General features: G+C 40.7%; 2 protein-coding genes across 3 annotated transcripts; both read left to right on the top strand.

The window, feature by feature from the left end:
* The first annotated feature begins 388 nt into the window (after positions 1 to 388).
* On the top strand, positions 389 to 14170 carry paqr5b (progestin and adipoQ receptor family member Vb). Of its 2 annotated transcripts, XM_069657818.1 has the most exons (8): positions 389 to 549; positions 2303 to 2430; positions 7091 to 7296; positions 7629 to 7755; positions 9009 to 9053; positions 9648 to 9744; positions 11213 to 11357; positions 12652 to 14170. In XM_069657818.1, the coding sequence occupies exons 1-8, from the start codon at positions 496 to 498 to the stop codon at positions 12930 to 12932; spliced, it is 1083 nt and encodes a 360-aa protein (XP_069513919.1). In that variant the 5' UTR covers positions 389 to 495; the 3' UTR covers positions 12933 to 14170. The 2 variants fall into 2 exon arrangements, with proteins under 2 accessions (XP_069513919.1, XP_069513920.1); XM_069657819.1 differs by lacking the exon at positions 9009 to 9053 and having other exon boundaries at positions 12652 to 14169.
* Positions 14171 to 14901: 731 nt separating this feature from the next.
* LOC138588152 (kinesin-like protein KIF23) lies at positions 14902 to 25838 on the top strand. The gene is made up of 24 exons (XM_069658058.1): positions 14902 to 14950; positions 15838 to 15904; positions 16194 to 16322; positions 16800 to 16905; positions 17190 to 17326; positions 17422 to 17534; positions 17665 to 17835; positions 18107 to 18148; positions 18568 to 18680; positions 18775 to 18896; positions 19124 to 19226; positions 19330 to 19409; positions 19551 to 19670; positions 19937 to 20096; positions 20250 to 20411; positions 20567 to 20733; positions 20839 to 21012; positions 21143 to 21352; positions 21583 to 21918; positions 24050 to 24283; positions 24494 to 24582; positions 24788 to 24848; positions 25035 to 25069; positions 25189 to 25838. The coding sequence occupies exons 1-24, from the start codon at positions 14937 to 14939 to the stop codon at positions 25202 to 25204; spliced, it is 2961 nt and encodes a 986-aa protein (XP_069514159.1). The 5' UTR covers positions 14902 to 14936; the 3' UTR covers positions 25205 to 25838.
* The last annotated feature ends 293 nt before the right edge of the window (positions 25839 to 26131 follow it).

Raw genomic sequence — 26131 nt, forward strand, 5'->3', positions numbered from 1 at the left:
GACTGTCATGTCTTTGTGAGAGAGTTACACAACCACAAAAAGAGGAGCTTTGTTTGGGAACAACAGTCTTTGTATGTGGATGTAAAAATGTAATTGAGCAGAGGCTTTTATTTTGGTTTTATTTTCCTTCACAAAAAAATGTTCCTGACTTCCTGTGGCCAAGCAGCATGTGTGTGTGTGTGTGTGTGTGTGTGTGTGTGTGTGTGTGTGTGTGTGTGTGTGTGTGTGTGTGTGTGTGTGTTTGTGAGAATACACCTGTGTGCTCATGACCTCCAACTCCAGAGAGACAGAAGCAGCAGCAGGGGGAGGAGGAGGAGGAGGAGGAGGAGTGGCTCAGGTACACTGGATATTCTCGCTTGGTTTGAAGAGGGAGGAGATGAAACCTGGAGGACAGCATGGCAACACGCAGACACACCGACTTATAAAGACGGAGTCACACCCAGCCAGCGGCCTCACTTCAGCTCTCCTACCTGACAGCAGCAGCCTGCAGGAGTCATGCTCAGCCTCATCAAGTTACCGCGAGTCTTCACCATCAATCAAGTGCCCAAAGTAAGTTCAACTTCACTCTTTCTGTAGAGGACATTTCAGATGTCAGTCTGAGCTGGACTCAATCAGGAGGGAAAGTTTCAGGTAGGAAATTTGAAGTTTTATTGAAAGAAAACTTCAAATCAAAAGTATGAGAAAGTTTACTTCTTGTGCTCAGACTGTCAAACTTTAACAACTTTTAGAATGTCCTGCATAAAAACAGACCTGACTCAGTGTTACCTGTTTGTGAAGAGACTGAAACACCTGAAGTGTTTTTGTTTGTTTGGGAGGGACGCACTTTTTAAGGTCTTATAGAGTGGTTGAGTTTCCTCAGGACTTAAACATATGCCAGTTTAATGTCATGACCTTTGACCCCTGAAAACAAGTAAGTATCTAATTGGGTCTCTGCTGCACAATTAACTATGGACATGAGCTGTTAGTGTGACCATAAAACACATTTTTCCTTTTAAATTGGTCTAAAAATATGAAAGGCTGCAGCATCTCACAAGAAAATAAACCTGTCGGCCAACAGATACACTAAATTTACAATGTTAATTTCATTTAGCAGATGCGTTTGTCCAAAGCGACTTACATCTGAGAGTTAAGACAACACAAGCAACTAGCAAGACAGGAGGGAACGAAGTCAGTAAGTGCCAGCAAACAGCTTCAAGTGAGATCAGACACTGGTGCCAACAGGCAGTGAGCAGAGCGGTCAAGGTCACTATCAACATCATCATGAATATCCTAATCAATATCAACAACATCCTCAATGTGCAGAGGCGTTCATGAACAAGACTTTAGCTTCTTCTTAAAGGTGAAAGGGACTCTGCAGACCGAATGGAGTTTGGTAACTCGTTCCACCACCTGGGGACGACTGAGGAGAAGAGGCTAGTTAGTGACTTAGGGCCCTGCTGTGATGGGAGTGCCAGGCACCTTTCATTGGCAGAGTGTAGTGGGCGGGAGGGACCTGGATGAGGGCGTTCAGGTAGGCAGGAGCCGTTTTTTTCCTACCTGTGCTTTTAAATAATCTTCTGCCCTCTCAGATTTATCTTGCACCACCTTTGGGAAAACCAACAACACTTTGTGAGCCGCTGTGATTTACATTTATTAGATAGGACAGCTGAAGAGAGACAGAGAAATATGGGGAGAAAAGAGTTAGGAATGACATGCAGCAAAGGGCCGAGGGCAGGAGACAAGCCTGCAGCTGCTGCGTTGAGGACTGTAGTGTCTGTATTTGGGGCGCCTGCTCTACCCACTGAGCTAAACCAGCACCCCATGTGTTTTTGTTTTTATATTACACATGCATCGTTTGCTCCACTGACAAATCCCTGGTTTTGTGTATTTTGTGAAAGCTCCTGTGAGGAACTTTCTGTTTGTGATGATTTTGGCGCCCCCTGTGGACAAAGCCGTACCTCTTATCTCTTTGCTGATTTTGTCCTGTACATGCTTAAGTGGTTGTTTCAAAAAGCCTCATCCTGCTTTCTTTAACAGTCATATGTATCACTCACTCAAGGCAGTGTGCAGTTAATCTCTTTGTCTGACACCTACCCCCCCCGCCAGCAGCGTCAGGCATTAAAAATAACTAAATAGAAAGAATCGATCTTGTCGCTGATGGTCTGGTTTGCTTTTGTAGGTCATATTGAGTAATAACAATTGTCTGTTTCATAACCAGCAAAAAACCTCCTCACAGGAGCTTTAAGAGACTTCTCCTGCCCTCACAGAAGGAGACAATCATCTCAAACTCAGCGAAGACTAACCAAGAGTTTTGTTCCTCCAGGTTTTCCATGAGGACAGCATCATCTCCGGGTACAGACACCCCCGCAGCTCGGCCACCGACTGCATCCTCAGCCTCTTCCAGCTGACCAATGAGACGCTCAACATCTGGACCCACTTCCTGCCCACCTGGTAAGACTGACTGGTGTTTGTTGGAGCAGCAGTGCATCACATTGTTAGGATTCTTAAACATGCGGGCGCTACCTGTTGTGTTTGTGTTGGACGGACGACCTGTGGCATACCTGAGGGCACATTCTGTTCATACGTTCATTTTGGATGCGGGTGACCTGAGACGGCACGGCACAGAAACCAGATCTTATTTCAGTCAGAGAGGAAGACGAGTATCTCATAGTTCAGGAGCAGAGTTTGCAACTTGAAGTCTTACATCTTTGATTTTGGAGATGTTGCTTCATCACTCATGACAGAAAGCACGTGCGTGTAAGCAGGAATCTTGCACAGCTTGTTGAGCTTGTAGGTCAGATAGTAATCCAGAATTTTGTCACATTATTGCCTAGTGCAGTTTTATAGTCTGACATTTTCAAGTCGTGGCTCCGGCTATTATCATGCAAAGACAGAGGATTTATTGGATCAGTTTCGGCACTTAAGACTACCATTAATTTTTATTGCTCGTATCCAGACGTACAGGTTCTGTCTGCTTGATCCGTTTAAAAGCAGGGAATACATCTCAGTGTTTCTTCATCACCTTGGCTGCATTAGATAGATGCCAGGAGAGAGAGGACTTGTTGTAATTAAGCCGTTACCAAGCACTTACAGCCATAAGTCTGTATCACCTGAAGTACTATAAGAGGGATTTTACATACAGACAGGTTTGTTTTGAGGTCATACATCCCAGCAATCATGTGTGTCTCACAGACCTCCTGCAGTCTCACAGTGCCTCCCTGTCAACAGACTTTTCTGTGCAGCAAGCCTGGAGTTCAACAGCGCTCTCAGTTGTATTACAGCATTTACTCCATCAATGCAGTCACCCAGCTTTGGTCCATACACTGTTCAAAAGGTAACAATGCCGATGTCTAACCTGCACACCTCCTGGCAGGCGTGTATGAGGGAGAAAGATCTCCAGGAGAGCCGTGTTATGATGGAGCTTTGATGTGTCTTTGTCTCATGGGTCACCCGGATTAATTTCTGATCAAAATTACAAATAATATAAATAGTTTTAAAGTTTAAGAGTCTACTGTAACCTGAGATTTCAAACCATGATGCACTGCTCCATGTTTGAATCTGACTGTCCTGCGCAGGACGGTTTTCTTCATCCTGCTCCCGCTGGATTTGGGACTATTTTCACCCACTTCTGCCTCCAGCAAAGTTTAAATCAACCCTCCCGAGCTTTCAACACAACATTTGTGTTCGGACCCATGAGATCCCAATCGCAATACACTCTCATTTCACAAGCTGTAAAAAAAGAAAACAGAGAAATTCTGTTAGAAGACTTTGATTTCATGTTTGTAGATCATTTGGCAAAATGTTTGTCCTGTTTGGTCCTTATGAGCCACCGCGAAATGAAACCAATGGACATGCTTCAGTTCAGTCTAGTTCACAGGCATGTAAGAGGACTCTCCTATTGTCCAAGCTTTTTTTTTTTACCTTTATTTGATAGGACATCTGAAGAGAGAGAAATGTAGGGAGGAGAGAGAGAGAGAGAGAGAGAGTGGGGGATGACGGCAGTTGAACCTGTGACCAGTGCCCTGAGGACTACAGCCTCTGTATATGTGGCGTCTGCTCTACCAACTGCGATAAACCATCTGTTATTCTTAATAAACAAGCAGTTATTTCAAGACCGCGTGGTCACTTCTTTTACTCATAAATGGACTAATTACAGCAATTTTTCACTTGAGAAAAATCCTGCTGTTTATTTTTCACCACCCGCCCCACATGCAGCAGAGTTTAACCGACGCTGCTTTATAAACAGCTGTTAACAGATAAGTAGAAATATGTTGGCTGGACTTCATTTTATGTTTCTTTGTCTTCTTTGAGGGCTGCACAGTGGTGCAGTGGTTAGCTCTCTCGCCTCACAGCTACAAGGTTGGACACAGTGGGCCTTTCTGTGTGGAGTTTGCATGTTCTCTCCTGGTACTCCGGCTTCTCCCACAGCCCAAAGACATGCTCGTCAGGTTCACCGGTGACTCTAAAGTTGCCCGTAGGTGTGAGCGTGAAAGGTTGTCTGTCTCTATGTGTCAGCCCTGTGATTGACTGGCGATCAGTCCAGGATGTACCCCGCCTCTCGCCCAATAACAGAGCTGGGATTGGCCCCCCTGGGACCCTGAACAGGATAAGCTCTATAAAAAGTGGATGGATGGATGTCTTCTTTGAAAGTTTCAAGTTTTGGGGCACTGGTGTAGCTCAGTCAGTAGAGCAGGAGCCCCATATACAGAGGCAAAGTCCTTGCCACATCGGCCGCTGACCACAGCCCCTTGGTGCATGACATCCACACTCTCTTCTTCTGTCTACCTTCACCGTCCTATCCAACAAAGGCAAAAGAATACTCTAAACAAAATAGTTAATGCTTTTGAAGAAGAGATATTACCTGTAGCTTGAGTGTCTTGAGTGTGAGAGGACACAATCTGCAGTCAATCTGATTGATTGACACATACATAGAGACAGACAACCGTTCACACCTACGGGAAATTTTAGAGTCACCAATGAACCGAGGGTGCATGTCTTGCATGCATGGACTGTGAGAGGAAGCAGAGGTACCCGGAGGGAACCCACGCTTGCACGGGGAGAACTTGCAAACTCCACACAGAAAGGCCCCCTATCCAAACTGGGACTCAAACTAGGAACCTTCTAGCTGTGAGGCAACAGCGCTTAGCTGGTTTTTTTTTTCTTCACATTTTATTTTGGAACTTGAGAGGCGGCAACTGTAGGTGCAGGCTGAAAGGCTGAAAGATGAAAGGGAAGAAACACTTGTTGTGGCTCTACAGCTCACCTTTTGTCGGTGAGCATGTGTGTGTTTGTGTGAGTACGACTCTGGATGTAACTTTACTACAGAGGTTACTGTTCCCACGAGCCACGCTGCACTTCCTCCCTGCTGAGATGCCAGTTGCTTTGACTTCATAGTCCAGGGAGAAAGTGTGTGTGTGTGTTTCTGTTATTGTGTGTGTGTGTTTCTGTTATTGTGTGTGTGTTGAGGATACTCTGAGGGCACATGGGTTGTTTGTGTCATGGGGCTCGGCGTAGACCTACAGGCCGGCCGCTAATGAGCAGAGCAGTGCTGGAGGCTTTCATGTGAGTTGCCACAATTAGTTAAGTGCTCAGTGACAGGGAAAAGCACAAATAATGTTGATTTGTTAATGAGGCGCACTGAGGCGAGGAGACAGTGGCCGCCTTCACAGATACACAAGACAAACTAGAGCCTGCTGATAAGAATAAGCTTTTTGTGTTGGACTGTAATGTAACTGTCAGTTGGTGACAAATGCAGGGTTTAATTGAGAGAAAAGCTATTTTGATACTTAATCATGAACATGTTGGTTGTCCCCACACCGACAGATACTGACAGGCAGGGATGATGAGCCCATAAAAGTCATGAAAATACATACAGCTCATTTGTTATTTTGTGGGAAACATTTGGGAGTGTGTGTGTTTTCATACATGCTACAAAGAAGGTCTGTTATTCTGTAGTCTTTGCTCATTAACACGCCTCTTTGTGACCTAATGGTTCAGTGTTTTCTGCCACCTCACAGCGAGGAGCAGCGTAAATGTTCTGCTTTGTGTTGGTTATTTTTGGACATTTGCTTTCTTGCTGTGAGTTGAGAGATGAAAAGATGGATTCTGCTCACATGTTTCTGCATAAAATACAGAGCAAGAGCTCAGAGTAGCAGTTAGCTTAACTAACAATAGAGACTGGAAGCAGGGAGAGCGGCTGCCGTGGCTCTGCTCAAGCTAGAAATACACATACCAGTACCTCTACTGCTTTGTATTGAACATGTTGTATATAGCTGTGTTAAATCCTTAAACCACACATTGTCAAACGATTAACTATTTCTCTGTCAGCACTGAAGTCTGAAGGGAAACGTCTGTACTCACATCCGCATGTGGTGTACAAATATCATACACCACATTTCAGTTGCTTCTTTATCATCTCAGACTTGTGCAAGTATTCCAGCAATAGACTTACTATGCAATGTATACAGCATAATCATTATTGTCTTACATTTATTATCGTCACTATATTTTCCTGTGATTTTACGTAATGATTAAATGTAACAAATAAGAGAGAAAGAAGTCAGCTCTGACTTTTCTTGAGCGCTCAGTTTGCTTTGGCTTTTGTTTATACGAACGGCTCAACTATAGGCCCACCTAACAGTGTTTTTCTCCTTTATCCACCTATATATCTATAAGGATGTTATCATTTTTAAAGGGGCAGTGGATGACCTTCTTCCTGGTTCAGTTAATTAAGTTAGGACTGTATACATTCACTGTAGCTGTATAAAGCGACACATGGGTGGCAAATGCACAAAGGCCATTGCGTTCAAATAGTTCACCAGTTTTTATACTTCTCAACTTTGTAAGGGTTTCTCCTTCAGTATGTTGGTCCTCCGTTAGGTCATTTGCTGCTCCTTTTTGTATCATATCGGATGTTAATTGCTTGAATGAGGATATGATGAGGTCAGGCTCTGAAACAAAGTTAATTTAAACAACAGAAGTGTGACTAAAGACACTTCTTGTAATTGTATCCTCACCTTCATTCTGCTCGTTCTCTTTCACTCAAAATATTATCAACTGTAAAGTCATAGAAATAGATGGAAAACATATAATAACCTGTTTCTCTTGGCAGGTACTTCCTGTGGAAACTTGTAACGGTGGTGCTCATACAGACAGCATGGAAGGACTCGTTCACCTGGCCTCTGCTGGTCTTCCTGCTCTCCTGCTGCATTTATCCGCTGGCGTCCAGCTGCGCTCACACCTTCAGCACCATGTCAGCACGAGCTCGCCACATCTGCTTCTTCTTCGACTACGGTGCTCTCAGCTTTTACAGCCTGGGTGAGTGTGTGTGCTTCAGTGTCTGTTTTATGTATTCAACATACCTTTAATGTGCACAATGTTTCTGCTCATTTGTCAATAAACTAACTATTTATTGTTAGTAAGTCAACCAGATTTAGTATGTAGAAAATTGCATTAAATATTATGCAGTAAATGCAAAGCAGGAGTGTCCTAAAATCTTTCAATAAAGTAAAATCAAAGTAAATGAAAATATGCTGCATTTGTGTGTTCACCTTTAACCCTGCAGTTTTTGAGGTGGTAATTATTGCTAGTGTTGTGATGGATGACATTATACAAGGTTAAAAGTTTACTGTCGATGTGTCCTGTTGCAGGATCGGCCATTGTCTACTCAGCGTATGTTTTCCCGGACAAATGGGTGAACAGCTTCTTCCACCAGTGCTACATCCCCATCGCTGTGTTTAACACTGTCATCTGCACTGCTCTGGCCTGCTACTCCAGGTACGGTGATAAAATACATTTTACACAGCTAACACTTTCTAGTACTCTTTAAATGAGCAACGTGTTATTTATCAGTATGTTAACTTGCTAGCATGCATATCCATAACAGCATGCTAACGTTAGCCACAGAGCTAAACATTCATACTTCTTGACTATAAACCAAGAAAGGAGTTTTACTTACTCTTACATAAAACCTACTACAATTAAGTTACTCCCCAGATTATCATAGTTTTTGAGATGTATACATGGGAGGCACAAACTGGAGCTAAATGTTAGCTTGTTAGCATTGTAAACTAATATGCCACATGCTGCTTAAAGAGTAACTGCACACTTAAACATGTTTTTTGAGCTCTAATCTAAATGATATTGCTGTACTGTGATGAAGGACATCAATGCTGGTGTTATTATTGGTGGTACACCCAACCCCCCCGTCTTTGAGAGGGAGACTGTGAAACCGCGCTCATTTTCGAGGCTCATCATTCACTAGAGTTTTCACTATTTTTGCTAGCACACTGTACATTAGCCTTCTAGCTAATTACTGTAACAGTATGCACGTGTGGTCTGCACATACTCACTTGCATTGCCTCGGCTCCAAAAGCTCCTGCTTCAGGAATTAGTGGGGCTGGAGCCAACGGCTCCAACTGATGATCAGGACCACAATGGTCCTCCACCACACTTAAGTGCTCTTCATGGGACTCAGGGGACTTCAGAGGTCCTCCACCTCAAAAGATGGGCTCTCTGTGTTACATGTACCTTGTGACTCTGTGTCGCTCTCCATTTTTCTCTGGCCAGGGGAGGGGACGTCACTGAGCTGCCGGACACACACACCCCCCTCTCAGCCCTTTGCTCGCTTAAGAGCATTTTTCAAAATTGTGCAGTGGGTGGTGTTATGGTCGGACCTGTTTGTGCAGTTACACTTTAATGTTAGCTTGTTCAATGCTAAGTGTTACATGCTAGTACTAAAACTTTTTGGAAGAAAAAATTCCTTTTTGAATTCTCTAAATGATCTTTACACTAACTTACTAACTGCCTGTCTTTATTCAGTGCTGGTTTTATTTCCATCTGTTCCTGCTTGTCAGTGTCAGTCAAACCGTATTGTAACTAATTGAACTGTGTGTAATCTTCTTGTTATTCCTCCTTCATGACAACATTGTAATGTGACTAGTCTCAAGTATTTGTGATATGCATCTGGATTAATCCTGGCTTGGCGTGGCTAATTATTGTTCTTTCACTCATCTTTCCCCTCTACTAAGGCTTGGCTTACCGTTTCTGCAATATAATCACGACATCGTGAAGAGGTAAACACAATGCAGTGACTAAAAAACTGCTCCCCCTTTCAATCCACTGTTCTGTCTTAACTTCTCTTTATGGTGCCTTCAATGATTGTGCAAACGTTCAATGCAATTTTATCCTTTTAAAATCTTTGATTATGAAGTCTTTAAGTCCTCAGGCAGACTTCATCCCACAGACACTGTTGACAGGGATTTCATAAGCAGAATTGAGCAAGTGACGGTTTGGATGTTACCTAACCGTGACTATAGAGACCAACCCAAAACAGTGGTTTACTCTATTGTAGTTTCAGTTGAGCAGGTTAGAGGGCATGACAAAGAGTGGCAAAACGTGTCCTGTGACAACCTTATCCCAAAGAAATCAAAGATGGATAAGTAAATGTATTTAACTGATTTATTTTTACTTATCTGGACATTTGTTGCAACAGTGAAGTGTAAGTGCAAAGTATTAATGAAGTCTCATGTAATCAGTGGAGGTTTTGTGCAAAAAGTTTCAAAATAGCTTCCTCCACAGTCATTAATCCACAGATTAACCCTGATTTGCAGTGAATACAAGTATTCTTTTTAGCTTTTAAAAATAACTTTGTTCTTCTGTTATTCCAGATTCCCCGAGTGCCAGAGACCAAAGTTCAGCAAATACCTCCGTGTTGTTGCCTTTGCCTACCCCTACCTGTTTGACAACATTCCTCTGTTCTACAGGGTAGGAGCACACCTGTGTATTTAAACATCTTTGTCTTCACACGTGTTAAAGGTTATAGAAACAGAGGAGTCATGGGATGGGAGTGTACAGTCCAGAATATGAACCAGTATGACCTTAAACGTGTGAAATCACGGTGTGTTTACTGTCATGTCAGAGATAATATTCAATGTATTGGGACTCAAATCTTTAACTGTAAGAATACCTCCGAAGCTTCTTTTACTTTCATAAACAAAACTTTGTGTATTGGTGTTCTTGGCTGTTACCATAGGAGGTTAATGTAGTGGGCAGCAAGTACATGCAGACCTCCCAGAAATGCTAGCTACATTATATATATAGTTACATTTCATAACGTTCATGCTACACAATAAAAAGTGTATTTTTCTTATGGATATGGAAGTGTTAGTATTGAGCATGGGGAGTAAAATATCAACTGGCTTCATCCACAGACTGTAAAAAATGATGGAGGACATGACAGGCTGCAGTATAGGTCATGAAGCCCGCCTCCTCCATGTTAACAGATGGGACATGAGTCAAACTATAAAATCAGAATACACACCAAATAATTTTTTCTCAAACATGGTTTCTGTCATTATAGTTACTTCTTATCATGCTGATTTACGTCCAAGTAATTTTTCTAACAAGTTTATTTTGAATTACTTATTTGATGCTGTAAAAAGGATGATTGACAGCTCTGTTGACAAATATGGTTCCTGCAGCCGATCTGTTCTGATTAGCAGAGTAGAGGAGGAATGATGAGAGGAGACGTAGCTAAATCAATCACTACAGTCATTGAAGTTTACATATCCGAGAACATCTGCTTCAGACCAACAAAAGCTGTTTAATACAGCGACGTGCGGGATCTTTGCCTTTGCAGTAAGTTAAGTGTGTGTTTCGGTTAGTGGACGTGGCTACAGCAGCTCCACCTGCCGATCTCTACTGCGCAACTCTGACTCCAAATTATGTCACTATCGCAAGATGGCATCGCCGATCATAGGAGCTATTTTGGCTTCAATGTTGTACAATGAGAGCAGACGGAGAGGCGTCGTCCATATATATATACTGTCATTGGTTTTAACCTGTGGGTGACAACAAACCAAACACCAAGTGTTTTCTCCTGTAATGCAAAAAAAAACCCCAGAGTATTCAAACTGGAAATTAAATATATCAAACATTACACATGGGTCAAATCAACAGCACCTGAAGCTTGGGAGTTGCAGGAGAAAACTAAATGAGATATATTTTTAAAAATGTTTTCAATCAATCCAAAGATGTTAAAGGTTATAAAAAAATCTTGCATGATAAAATATTAGAGGCTAGAACCAAAGTGTTATCTTTTCAGTCACCCAGCAGCTCCTCTAACACATACTTTATGAAGGAGTCAGTGCCTTATAAAGAAGGTGATAAATGGTTTCCTTTTTGTGAATATTGGTGACAGCTCTGTAATCAGCTATATCTCCTCTTTTCACAGGTGTTTCTGTGTGTAGGAGAAGGCTGCACAGACAATGAAACCAACATCCTCCACTACAACCACATCGCTTTGGCTTCGCTCACAGGCTTTCTGTTTGCCACACATTTACCTGAGCGCCTGGCACCTGGAAGCTTTGACTACATCGGTAAGACTGATCTGAGGAGTAGTTAGTGATGTCATTAGCATGTTAAGTATTTCTTTGTTTTCCCAGCAGCTGTTAACAGCAAAAAACCTCTACAAAGAAGGTCAGACAGAGAAAGTTAGTGAATAGCTGGTTTAACATAATGAAGTATTTAGCAGCTAAAGAGGCCGGTATTTAAACAGAGCTTTATGGAGAGTGTGCTTAATACATGAACGCTAATGTTGCTTCATATCTGCTGGATGTGTAAATATGCAACAAATGACTTCCTAACATATCATTTAAACTTCATCATAAAGTTTCACAGTTTTCTATACAGCTGTTTTCTGCTATTCCAAAGTGGCAAAAAAAAGTTAGTTGAAGCATGTTTTAAGTTGTATTCTCAAAGATCTCAGTTTCGTTCTCTTTGGCGGCACCTATGGCGATAAACGATAATTGTGGGAGCACACTTCCCAGATATCCAGACAGATATCTTTTCTTTGTTTGTTCAGCCATAGTAGAGTACTGTTTGCTTGCAACACGTGCAGAGACCGGAAAAGCAGCCACTTAGCTCCGCCTACCCTCTCTGGCAGACCAATCACTGCTGGCTGATGGAAGACGCGTCACTAACTGGGCGCCGCTTGTGATTTTTTCTTTGAAAGTCGCCACAGACACCCAGTCTGTAATACTGCAAATGCAAAGGCTTTCATCAGTGGGCCATAGGCTCAATCACCATTGTGTTACCTCATTCGGCGATAGATAGTGACTTAACAGACATTTATTTACATGAACATTTTCAGGATTATTATTTTAAATACAAATGTTCATATATTGTACGTACCTCTTGTGTTTTGCTTCTTTTTTTCAGTTCACTTTTAGTCTTTAAGTTGTTTTCAATGTTTTTATTTCTCATTATTTGGATCATTTTCCGAATGTTCTTTTTAAAGGTATCAGAGCCTTTGACTGGGTTCATGTGCACCTTGATCATTGAAAGAATTTGTTTCATGATGAAAAAATAAACCTGAAAAAGCGTTGTTTGTTGCAGTGGTGTGTCAGAATCACACCACTTTAAACTCTGAACTCTAAAACTTTATCAAACACTGGATTCAAGTTAACACATGACATGTTTTCTCATGTGTGTTAAACATTATGAAATGATGATAATGCATAACCAGCTCTAAATGTTTCAATCTGTCGCAATCAGTTGGCATTGTGACTAATTTGCTGAGTGGTGAGGGCTTAATTTTACTCCTACTCGTGTCTCTGTGATATGTCTCTGTGCTGCCTGAACTCAAACGCAACTCGACTGCTCCCTCTGCAGGTCACAGCCATCAGCTCTTCCACGTGTGCGGCATCCTCGGCACCCACTTCCAGATGAAGGCCATGGAGCAGGACATGATGACGCGGCGTCCCTGGCTCCTTGAACACTCCATACCCATCACCTTTGCCAACTCAGTGGGTGCGGCGCTGTTTTGTGTGGTGCTGAATCTGGTTATCATCATCCTGTTCAGTCTCCCTCTCCTCTCTGCTCCAGTCTGCAAAGAGAAGAAATTTGACACAGTTCCAAAGAAGTCCTCAGCCAGGGTCGGCCCCTGCTGCTAGATCCAAAACTACAAGGCCGAAGGACGCCAGCTGGTCAATAGAGATACCGATATATGAAAACAGTGCATTATGGGTGATGTTAACACGTAATAAATAACACTCCTGTGCAGTCTAAGTACTAACTTGCAGTATGCACTAAACTCATGGGGTATTTGGCCTTCAGATGTCACTGTGATGACTTTGGTAAGATTTGTGGGTACTGAAAAAAGGGCACAAGTTGCACCAACATATAATGGAAACTGTTTCTGATCATAACATGTAATAAATGTAAATGTTAAATGAGGAAACTTGTTCCTGCAAAATGTTACAAATGTGGCAGGTTAGCTACACCATGTGGCAGTGCTTTATTTGTTTTTATAAAATGTGTTTTTACTCTGTTCTCTGATTTCCACACACGTGGTGTATGAAGAGATTATACAATGCAAGAACAAAACCTGTAAAATTCTGATTCAATTTTAAATTGAAGTCACACCTTTTTGTATTTATATACCTTTTATATATGTATAGTGCTTGTGCTTTTACACTGCCTGTTGGATGGTTGGCTAACAGAAAGAATATCAAGGCAAATAAGACGGGAAGAAAAACGCTTTGCTCTTGAGTTTGCACTGGCTGACAAGTAGCAACTTGATCAATGGAAAGTTAAGTTCATGTGTAAAGCAGAGGACATGAATGTTGTTTCTGTCCCTTTAGTTCTGTGTGACATGTCATATTGTTCCTTTGATACGTAAGTGAAAGTATTTATGTGAAATGTTATTTATTATGATTTTTAAATAAACTTTTAACCAAATCTGTTCATATTTTTTGATTGTAATACTAAACAAGAGCCAAATATGAATCCTATCTAGTATGTCTAATTCATTAAAGCTGTTTGTATAGATAAAAACACACAATGAAAGTCATTACAGCTTTCTAATACAACTGAAATAATAAGGAACACAATTACAGTAACATATTAACATATGTAGTAACATATGTTACAAGAATGGTAAAATGCAATCAAATCAACATATATTCAGGACAATGCAGTTCACTGTTATGAATGTATATGACAAGAGAAAAACATGAATTTTTTAATAATCAGGTATGTAAAATCTTCTGCCTTTTCTATTTCCAGTTTTGTGACAAAGTTGTTACATAGGTGAATTTCTGTTATAAAGTGACAAGTGATTGTGTCTGATCATTACATTTTTATGTTAAATTTGGGGAAAATATACAGGTGAGTTATTAAGACATTCCTTCCATTCCGTCATGAATTGAAAATAAATATTTTTTGTTCACTGTCATACATCATTACCAGTTGTCCAATTTTCTGGCATAATATTTTTGTATGGATAAAATGTAATGATAACTGAAATAAATGTAAATATATAAAATATTTTACTACCATTACTAGTAGTAGTTACTATATTGTTATTATTTATTTAATATTTATATTCATAATTATATTGTTTGTTGTTGTTGTTCCTGTTTAAAACCCATCAATGGGAGGACTAATTGTCCTCTGAATCACGGAAATAGATAGCTTTTAGTTTTAAAACTACTAACATATACCAATATTTCAGTCAGCTAGTTTACAGATGCTGCATTCATGCGCTCCTCGGATGGTTCCACGTCCATGGTTGGGAACTCGTTCTTCTAACTTAAGTGTGTTCACGAGCTTGAAGTCGTATATAGAAAAATCATAGGCGCTCCTCTGCGTGAACAGCGTAATACCATATTAAAAAAATACATATACGACAAATAGGATATACAATACGTAGCTTTAGGAAACCTTTTCCCTAGACGGAAATTCCTTTCTACAATTATTCCGACCCCACTTGAATGCAAAGAGCGTTAACAAAGGGCTAGGTAGCGGGAGGCGGGACTTCCGCTCCTCAACGCCCAGTTTGCATTGTGATTGGTTGAAATGTCAGACACTCGGAAAACGTTTCACACGGGGGATATTTCAAATCGAGAAGAGAGGCGCACAAGTCTGCAACGTTGAGGAGTTTCCCAACACAAACAATGCAGAGACCGGGGTAAGAATAACTATTTTTTTCTACATTTAACTCGATAAATCACGTACAAGCTACAACTAGACATAGAGACGTTGGTAACTAACGTAACCTGCTCACTGTTCACTAACTGTAGAAAACGATTAGCTCAGCGATGTAAGCATAGCTCGCTGTTTAGCGCAGCCAGCTGGCGCTAACGTTAGCTGACCGCCCTGGCAACTGGTCAATATCGATGATAGAGTTCAGCATTCACTTTTCAGCTAAACTGCCAAACCGTTCACTGCTCCTTGCTATACCTAGTCATAAAAACTTAATCCAAATATGGCAAATATAACGTGAAGTTCATCTATTTGTTGACCATCACTTGTGTCGTGTGACATTGGCTAATAACACCTGAGCTAACGTTGCTAGTTTAAGATAAGTGAACTGAGAAGACGTTTGGACTAAGCGACAAAATACATAAGACTTAGACGAAGGAACATAACCCTTTTCTATAGCCGAAAGTATGGGGACACGTCTGCCCACCACATACCTGTGTATACACATAGATTGAACGTTACCTTTGGTCTGTCTTGTTATCTTTTGTGGTTTAGCCTTGGTCCATCACTTCCACTTATTCTCATATTCAGCATTAAAGCTGTACAAGAAATTAGATAGTTCCCCAAAGGAAAGCCCTTTCCTGTCTCTACATTAAAATGCACAAAGTCATGAAGACGTGTATATCAGTATTGTATGGAAGAGATTGACAAGCTTGCACAGAGCCTTGAACTGAATTTTAGTGTGGGAGGCAGTACATTTTTTGGCCATGTAGTCTAATTTACTTATCCAAATTAGTAACCACAATGTGTTAATGTAGTGTATAACTATTGTTTTTTCTAAACATTGATTCTGTATTGCTTTATATTTAACAGCAAAGGGAAGACTCCTCGGAGGCCGGGCCCTAAAAAGCCATCCAGCATAGAGAAAGATCCTGTTGGAGTGAGTGAACACCACTGTCCTACAATCTGAAACAATATCACATCACAGCCACTCTAAAATGACAATATTTTTCCTATTTAAGCCCTCAATTAAAATGAAATAAACATTCTTGTCAAGACTAAATTTATAATGTGCTAATCTGGAGAATCTTATAAATGTGTTATATTTAAGCTTTAGTTTATGTCAAAAGAAGACATTTTTGGGGCTGATCTACTAAAACAGAATTAGGTGCTGACATGCTTGTTTATCATTCAGTTCTGAGCTCTCATTTGCTCATTCATCTATGTAGGTATACTGCCGTATACGTCCGCTGGGAGCAGAAAATGAGGAATGCTGTGTGGAGATGATCAGCAGCTCTACTATTCAGCTTCACGCTCCTGATGGCCTTAAAGCCAACCGCAATGGGGAATTCAAAGAGGTGAGCATGTTGCAGCCTTCTCTGCTTGTTGACTTATCTGTGCATGTAAAGCAAATTTAACATCTGTAGCCATCTTGACATTTCAGTGAAGAGCTAGTGTCAGTCAAGTACAGTAGGTTAATGGAAACGTTATGTGATGTCAACAGCCAACAGTGATTAAGGTTGTTTGACCTCAACAAGTATCTGCTTTGTACTTCATCTTGTCAAAGGTCCCTAATGGTTTCACATCATCAGTGATTTCGTTGGATATGTATCATTTTTATCATCTTCAGAAAAAAAATTGACATTAATACTGATCAAAGAAATTCATGAAGGAGTTTTGGTCATGAAATTGTTTTCAGTAGAACCTGAGACTTTTTCTGGACACAAACAGGTTTAATAAACAACGATAATAATGTATATATTTGATCTTAATGTCCATGTTCTGTAAAGTGCCATTTACACGTGCCACGTGTTCTTTGTTTGTTCGTCCTTTAGACACAGTACTCCTTTAAAAAAGTATTTGGCATTAATACCAGCCAAATTGAGCTGTTCGAGGATGTTGCCAAGCCCCTGGTAGATGACCTCATTCACTGTAAAAATGGTGAGTTCAATATTTTTAAATAATTATGTGCACTGTGCAGAATCCCAAACAATTTTTCACACACAAAGTTAGTCAAAAACAGATTTAATAATTGGTTAAAAGTTGAATGTTATCAAGCAGAAAATATGATCAGATCTCAGGTCAGAATATGTGGAGATATGTGTGTTTTCATCTCATTTTAAAAATTAAACATTATGACAATAATATGACATATAATAATTCAACATCAGCTTAATATATGTGTGAGTAGTGGTTATGGAATTTGTGATATTCTGTGTTCATAGGCTTGCTGTTTACATATGGTGTTACTGGAAGTGGTAAGACCTTCACCATGACCGGCTCACCTGGAGAGGGCGGACTCCTCCCTCGTTCTCTAGACATGCTCTTCAACAGCATCGGTCCCTTTCAGGCCAAACGATTTGTACGTCTTTCATTCCATGTGTTAATTGGTCAATTAATAAAGGATGCCATTTTTTAAAGGGTTGATACATTTTAAGTGTTTTGAATCTTCATTAGGTGTTTAAAGCAGACGACAAAAATGGGATGGAGATCCAGAATCAAGTGGATGCTCTCCTGGAGAGACAGAAGCGAGACAGTCAGCAGTCTGTGCCCAAAACTCCATCCTCCAGGTAGATATGAGTCATTTTATATCACACTTACTTTTTGTACTATTTAATGTGTTCATATTGCTGATGGAACTGACTAAACTTTATTTTGACAGCTGTTTAACAATTGCTTTTCTTCTGTTGTTGTTTTTAGGCAGAAGGCTGACCCGGAGTTTGCAGATATGATCAGCTCAGAGGAGGCATGTAAATCTGACAGTGTGGATGAAGACTGTTGTTACAGCGTCTTTGTGTCCTACATCGAAGTATACAACAACTACATCTATGATCTCCTTGAAGATGCTCCATTTGACCCAATCAGGCCAAAGTAAGAAACAGGAAGGCTGCTCATGTTTGTATAAACAATGTCAAGTATTGTCCGACAAAGCCCTTTTGTTTACAGGGTATTTGACAAATTGAGTTGCACAGCTGCCCAACTACACACCCACACTGTTACGCCTTGCTAATGTGCACCGCAAACCAATTTGTCTGAACTCCTTTTGATTTAATAAGATTACTACTAAAAATTGATTAAGCTGTTTTTTTCTTTGTAGTTCAATGTTGACAAGATGCACTTTAAACAATATATTATTTTGTAGGTGGCTCGCTGGAGGCACGCCTGTGCGGAACAATGAGTTCATGTATGTGTCCACGTCCAGTAAAAGTACATCACACAGTTGATCTGTAGTCAAACCTTCGCTTTAGTTATGTCGTGTAGGTCCTCAGTGAATTTTCATCCCATTAATCCAAATCCCTGTAAATAGCATACAGTATGTGTAGCTTACTAGCCCTGCGTCATTCTAGTGGCTGTTGTCTTTAAAGTTTGGCTCCCTGCTGCTACTATTAGTGTGGAGACCCGTAACCTCCCTGAATGGCTTATGTGCAAACCCAGAGGCATGTGTCTGTTCCCCTGAATGTGTTTGAATGTCTTTCTGGAATGTATTTCATTTAGATGATGACACTAACGTCATTTTTGCATTTACTACTTATCTAACTAAAGCAACATGTCATACTGTTGCATTGTTGGTGTATGTTGATTATTTTCATCTACTTGTCTCAGACCGCCTCAATCCAAGATTCTCCGTGAGGATCAGAGTCATAACATGTACGTGGCCGGCTGCACGGAAGTCGAGGTGAAGTCTACAGAGGAGGCCTTTGAAGTCTTTTGGAAGGGTGAGTGGTAACCTCTTATAGTTGTATTGTATTAATTGTTTCTGCTGTTGATGATTTCACATATTATATTAATGATCTACTGCTCTGTTTCCAGGACAAAAGAAAAGAAGGATAGCCAACACTCAACTCAACCGGGAATCCAGTCGCTCCCACAGTGTGTTCACAGTGAAACTGGCCCAGGCTCCACTTGATGCTGATGGAGACCACATTCTACAGGTAACATGCAGCTCCAATGTTACGTATTAAAATCTATTTTTCTTTTATACGTAAAGCTTATCTGTTTGTGTGTTTAAAAGTTTTTTAAAAAAGGTCTGAATCCGTTCTCACTATCCATTAAAGATAAAAGGGCTGTGACAAAAAGCCCGACCAATAAGTACATATCCTCTTGTCCCAACATATTCAGCTGATCTTTGGTGATGCTAATGGAGTGTTTTAAAATGCAGGACAAAAACCAGGTGAATGTTAGCCAGCTGTGTCTAGTCGACCTGGCGGGCAGTGAACGCACCAGCAGAACCCGAGCAGAAGGGAGCCGTCTCCGTGAAGCAGGTCGGTTTATCACTCACTGTGGAAACAGGAACTTTCGTTCTATCTGCAGATTTTTAAAGTGTTTAATAATGTTTGTTTTTGTCACCAAATGTCTCATTTACAGGTAATATTAACCAGTCCTTGATGACACTACGCACATGCATGGAAGTCCTGCGTGAAAACCAGATGTGTGGAACTAATAAGGTTAATATTTTATCATCTCTTCATTTTTGTATCATTATTCTTTAAATCTATTTTATTTCTGTAGACAGTTATATTATATATACTCATTCAATGGGTATGTTCCAGTAGGTGTAGTTTCACAGAGCCTTTATTTTCTTGCAGATGGTGCCATACAGGGACTCTAAAGTTACACATCTGTTTAAAAACTACTTTGATGGAGAAGGAAAAGTCAGGATGATCGTATGTGTCAACCCAAAGGCGGATGACTATGATGAAACGATGGTAAGACATTGTATTTGGTTTGAATATTAACTGTTGTCTATTTTAATCACAAATCTTATCTTTTAAAGTCTGAACTAACATTGGACCTGTTGGATAGTTTGCCAATAAACCCAAAGTCAAATTTGAGAGCATTGTTACTAATACCCACTTCCTTCTTATGTGCCTCTAAGTTCCTCCCAAGTTTGCAGTATTTGATTTGGGTCGCTGCTGTGTGCTCACTCATTTAAGGAGTCTCTTTATAATGATATGCAATTGTTTGCCTGCAGTTGGTGATGCGTTTCGCTGAGATGACACAGGAGGTGGAGGTGGCGCGGCCAGTTGATCGACCCATCTGTGGTCTTGCTGCAGGACGCAGACACAGAAACCAGGCCTTCAAAGATGAGCTGTCCCGACGCCTAGAAGAGCGTGGAGGCCCCAGTAATGCTGGTAAATTAACTTCAAGTCTGGACTACTTGCTTCTTGTGCTGGTGTTAGCCTGTATATTAGATATGTATAACAAAAATGTAGCTGTTTCAATTATTATACATGTTACTGAGTCTAGACTAAGCTCTGTGTGACTAATTCTTACTCTCATAGCAGATGATCCAGGTCTGCTGAATCAGCTCCTAGAGAGCCTTCCAGCCCTGCCACCCTGTGAGCTGGTGGACCCAGGTGACGATCAGACGTTGCCGCGCCTGATTGAGGTCCTAGAAAGGAGGCATCGAATCCGTCAGATGATGACAGAGGAGTTCAACAAAACTGGTACGGACCCATTTTCCACCGCGTGAATGTTATTCTGCTGTATGAGAGCTCACTTCCTTGTGCTCACTTCCTTGGTGCATTTATTTTGCCTGCAGGAAAAGGCGACATTTAGAGCCAAATGGTTACAGCTTACATTAATGCTTTTTCTCCTGCAGCCAGTACACTGAAGTCCATGATTCAGCAGTTTGACAGTCAGCTGAATGCAAAGGAGACCTTCCTCCATGATCAACGAAGCAAATTGAGTGAGAAAGACAAAGTCATCATCAACCAGAGGGCGGAGTTAGAACGATTAGAGAAAAAATCCAAAACGCTGGAATACAAGGTGTTGGCTCCTTCTTTCTACTTTTCTTTAGCAACATTTTAAACATGCTTACAAAAGCCATACCTTTACTTTCACACTACTCACACGACCACTCCTTCTGTTCAGGTCGATATCCTGCAGAAGACAACGGGCATGTATGAGCAGGACAAGCGCTCACTTCAACAGGAGCTGGAGACCCGGGAGCAGAGGCTACAGAGAGAGCTGACGGAGAGGAGGCGCATGGAGCAGCGCATGCAGGGTGTGATGACAGACACCAAACTCAAGTGGGAGAAGGAGTGTGTAAGTGGAACTATTGACAGGAGGCCTACTATCTGGAAAATATTTGGTTTGTATGTTGAGGGCTTGCACAGACACTACAGAGAGTCTAAAGACTGTTCTTTCAAGTCTTCTGCTGGTGTTTTCTAATTAGGAGAGGCGAGTGAACGCCAAGCAGCTGGAGATGCAGAACAAGTTGTGGGTGAAAGATGAAAAGTTGAAACAGCTCAAGGCCATAGTGACAGAGAGCAGCAATGGCGGTGGAGGAGGTTCTGTCAATCGCCCAGAGAAGCCCGAGAGGCCCTCAAGAGAGAGAGATCGCAACTTTACCCAGAAGAGATCCGCTTCGCCCACGCCTCTTCCTGTGAGTTATTTACTCTGTAATTCAGCCTCTTCCATCAGTGTGCACTTAATCAAACTCTTGTACAACTGAATTTAACTTGGGAATTTTGCATGATATTAATTATGATCTAATGATTTCTATCTTGACTGTACACAGCAGCTTCTTCTCTGTATCACCCTGTTGTGTATGTGTGTTATTCTGGAGACTCTAACATCCACAATGCTCGGCCCCATTCCCTCGTCACTTTTCAGGACTTCAGCCTAACTCCTTCCCACCAAAATCGAGCCAATGTTAGGGCAGCTCAGGACCCATACCCCACCTCCACCACCTCTTCTTCTTCCTCCTCCTCCTCCTCTTCAGCCTATCCTTCAGTAGCCTCCTGCATCTCTGACTGGGAGCAGAGGCTCCCTGTAGACTCAAGCAGCAAGGCTAGGCATGCTGGGACTCCCCAGTACAGGAGCCGGACTCCCGCCCACTGCCAGGGCACCAGCAGCGTGGGTCGCAGGAGAGGCCACCGCTGGGCCCATGACACTGAGGGCCCTGCTACGACTCTTGTCTATGGGCTAGACCTAGAGGCAGGCACAAGGGTTAGTGTGTTAGAACCTAGATGTCCTAAAGATTTTGTTTTGCTCTGCGAGTCTTTAGTTTGAGCCTTGCCTCCTTTTAGAACTGCACCTGTAGTGGAATCTGTAGATGTCTGCTTGTTTAGAAATGCATCAAGAAGCGCTGCATCAGTGTAGGCTGGTGTTTCCCTTATCCAGACTATAAGGCAGACTAGTCTGTCATGCTTGTAAATCCTCTTGACTTGCATCTTAAGCCTCATGAGAAGTCGTAGTCAATTGTTTGTAGTGCTTTTAGTTTCCAACTGTTCTCTAGATTTGCTTTTTCCTTGCGCTTGATAACACACATTTCTGTAGCACCACTTAAAATAACAAAAACAGACAATGAACATAAAAACAAACACTCGTTATGTTTATCCAGTAAAAATTATACATTATAAAAACGGATTTAGAACATTGCTTGTTTATTAATCAGGTTTTCATGAAAAGTAAAGCACTTACCAAAACCAAAATCAGGTGAAGCCTTAACAAACAACAGCCGTGTTAGGGAGTGATTAGTCTGTTAGTCAATTTGGCAATAAGCACAGATTATTGTCGGTGTACACTCTTGAACAAACATCTTGAGTGTCCTACTTTTAACAATTGCTATAATCAGAAAAGCCTGGCCATCTAGTCTCATTTTCATGTCCTTTTTGCGGAGGCGTTGCTATGCAAACTTTCTGTTTTTTAAATCATACAAATAAACAACAACCATTACTTGACTCACTGGACCTAAGTTAGACTTCACACATGGGGACCAAACCAGCAAATAATACTTCCCATTCCATTCAGAGATACTTGGCCTCTCTCAAAATCTGCACATGTGCAACTGGTTGATCTTTTGGTCCTGATCTGAACCAGGCCTGTGATTTGTTTAGTAATACTAAATTATTGTTCTACCTCAAGTGGATCCAGACATGTGAATTGTTGCCAACATCTGATTTCTTTCCAGCAATTCAAATAATGAATTGATTTATTGAGACAAAGCTGTAATTTAGTATGATTATGTGGAAATAACATCTTTCATTCATATTGGGTGATACAACACTTTAAAGATATAATCTCGAAGATTTTCATTTAAATAAATGTCTGTTAAGTCACTATCTATCGCTGAATGAGGTAACACAATGCTGATTGAGCCTATGGCCCGCTGATGAAAGCCTTTGCATTTGCAGTATTACGGACTGAGTGTCTGTGGAGACTGTGGCGCCCAGTTAGTGACGCGTTTTCCATCACCCAGCAGTGGTTGGACTTTCAGAGAGCTAAGCGGCTGCTTTTCCGCTCTCTGCCGGTGTTGTGAGTAAACGGTAATCTACTATGGCTGAACAAACAAAGAAACGATGGATGACTACAGATACAACTTCAAAAATAAGTGAAAATCCAAAGAAAAAGAAACAAACTCGACGCTCAGATGAAGCAAACAGTCTAAAAAGGAAAGAGACTGTCAGCAAGGAAAATCAAGAGTTACAACCGGAGCCAACCGTGGACGTCACACATGCAACACTGTCTGGATATCTGGGAAGTGTGCTCCCGCAATTACCCATTATCGCCACGCTGCTAAAGAGGACAAAACTGAGACCTTCTAGCTTATAACTTTAAATTAGGACCCATTCATCAGTTCAACCAAAACAGAACCTGAATGAATGTCTTTTGTCAAAGACTTGGCTGTAGCAGTTGCTTTTAAAACCAAGACAAGGCCTTTATCAGTCACCTGTGCCTTTGAGCACATCTTTAACCTGACCAACCACAACTATATTCTATTTGCATGTAGGATTCATTGCTTCACCATTTCCACACTTCTTTTTCACTGCTTTGCATGTTTAATTTTCTTCTTAATGAAAATGTGTATTACTGGAAGCTAAAGAACATTGTTTGTTATGTGATTGGAATCAACACATGGAGAAAAGCAACTCCTTGAAAATAACCTTCTCATTTAAAAACATTCTATCCAGTGAAACACTTCCTGTCCCTCTTGGGCCTCCAGTAGTACATTTATTTTCAAGCAAACACCCTCTAATAATATACCATTAATACTAACCCCAACAAACTTTTAATGGTCCCTGCTGGTGTCACATGTGAATAATTTCCTGGTTTGTCTTTCTCGCACTGGGATCACCAGACGGCCCCTCCGGTTCGTCTGACGCACAGGCGCTCACACTCTGCGGGTGGGGAGAAATGGGTAGACCACAAACCGACTTCTAATTTGGACCTAGACACTGTCATGCAGCCAATCATACCCAATGCAATCAAGGTGTCGGCCCCCAACGAGAAAGCTCTGTCTAAATGTCACAAGTATGTGCTTAGACATCAAGAGCTTGCCTCCGACGGGGAGATCGAGACCAAACTGATTAAGGTAAAACTACATCATTGATTGATTTGAACCTTCTGATTATTTTATATTTTGCATGAAGTTGACTTTGACTTAATCATATTTTCGTTTCACACTGGGTTGCTGTTTTGTATCGCAATGGGGCATTCATTGCTGCTGTCTTTGAGGTTGATTTAAAAAGATGTTTTTCTTCTACTTTTAGACATTTGTGAGGTTTTTTTTCTGTTTCCACAGGGCAATGTTTTTAAGACCAGAGGGGGTGGACAAGCTGTGCAGTTCACTGACATTGAGACGCTTACACAAGAATGCCCAACAGCACCAATGTACAGTATTTACACAAGGTCTACAGGCTGTGATATTACTCTCATGTGATACTGAAATAATGTTATTAAGTTCATGTTCATGCCTACAGAGATTCAGAGTCACTTATTCATCCAGCCTTTATCTCTTACATGATAAATGCCAACAAATTCTAATTACATCTTTAGTGTGTGAGTAGTGACAAAGACCCTTTCCTTTTTGTTTCAGTCGCAAGAGGCGTTCAGGGTCTGCGGAGAGACCAGTTCATATTGAGGACATAGAAAACAGGGTAAGCTCTTACTCAATTTAGCTAAAGAAAAAAGTAAAAAATAAAGTGAAACCGTTGTTAAGCTATGCTTTAGCACTTAGAGCATTGTGTTGTACATAACATAATTTAAAATGCTCTTCTTCATGTCTAAAAGTATCAATTATTATATGTGTTTGCAAATTTATGTCACCCTTTCCCTCCCATTAGGCTCCAGTGGCAAGCACAAGCTACGTGTATCAAAAGTAAGTAAATCATTACATGTGTTTTTCTGTTTATGTACTGTTTACCGTGTTATAAGATTTTCAGCTTTTACTGTTTAAAAATGAATGCTTGTAATGCTTTCTTGTTGTCATTCTTCCAGACGCAGAAAGCCTTGAGGCCGTGTACATATGAAGGAACTATTTTTTTCTTGTCTGAGTATCGGAAAAGTGAAGGGACCGCCATGTGAGACTTATGCATCTTTTTGAGAGTCAGAGGATTTTTCTGTTATATCTGATCTTATTACAAATTATTACTGGCAATTATAATTTAATGAATCTGAGATGATACTATGCTGGACTAGTGCGCTTTTAAATTTTTGAATGCTGGACTTCTTAAAGACATGGACATATTAAATTTCCAAGTATGAATATTCCAAGATAAATTTAATATTTTATTAATTAACCTTCTCACTGCCTTTTACTGCTACCCAAAGATTAGAATATTTGAGCCTTAGAACAATAGACATTGTATATTTTTTTACTATATAATAGTGTCACTGCTTGCTTTTTTATTTTATTTTTAAAAGGGTTCTTCATTTATTGGATCTAACGCTTATCACAAAAAGAATAGAGCACATTTGTCTTAGAATAACAGGGTGTCAAATATCAGCTGTAAATATAGAGTTGTTCAGTAGGTGCTGAAGTAAATCTCTGACTCACTGTAAATAAGTCTAATGCTTTTTACCTCTGTTTATTGAAACAACTTCTAAGATGTGTAGCACACTACTCTTTTTGGTGGCATTAAATTTATTGGAACACAAAGTCTCATCATAATTATTTCTGAATCCACAAAGGCGATCGTTTCAGTTTATTTACAGCTGTTTAAAATGTAAGATTAAGATCTGGTGTTGGATGATTTTCCACATATTTGATCCAAGTAGGAGAAAACAAGGCCATGTATTTAGTGTGAATTTTGTACTGATTTACTTCATGAAAAATAAATGTTTTTGTCACACTATAAATCCTTATTCTGAGGATATTGAATTGCATACTTTTTTTTTAAATCAATCTCGACAGCAAGAGAGGCTGAACTCTTCAAGCTAG

This window comes from Semicossyphus pulcher, unplaced genomic scaffold (genome assembly GCF_022749685.1).
Source record: "Semicossyphus pulcher isolate SPU_LCO1_2020_fin unplaced genomic scaffold, fSemPul1.0.p SCAF_1, whole genome shotgun sequence".
Lineage (NCBI taxonomy): Eukaryota > Metazoa > Chordata > Actinopteri > Labriformes > Labridae > Semicossyphus > Semicossyphus pulcher.

Excerpts from the sequence above, each read along its gene's own strand:
- LOC138588152 (XM_069658058.1), top strand. Across the intron at positions 18,681-18,774 it reads CTTTGAAGTCTTTTGGAAGG|GACAAAAGAAAAGAAGGATA; the intron begins GTGAGTGGTAAC and ends CTCTGTTTCCAG. Across the intron at positions 19,410-19,550 it reads AGATGTGTGGAACTAATAAG|ATGGTGCCATACAGGGACTC; the intron begins GTTAATATTTTA and ends ATTTTCTTGCAG.
- paqr5b (XM_069657818.1), top strand. The coding sequence starts at position 496 with ATGCTCAGCCTCATCAAGTTACCGCGAGTCTTCACCATCAATCAAGTG. Across the intron at positions 550-2,302 it reads CCATCAATCAAGTGCCCAAA|GTTTTCCATGAGGACAGCAT; the intron begins GTAAGTTCAACT and ends TTGTTCCTCCAG. Across the intron at positions 9,745-11,212 it reads ACATTCCTCTGTTCTACAGG|GTGTTTCTGTGTGTAGGAGA; the intron begins GTAGGAGCACAC and ends CTCTTTTCACAG.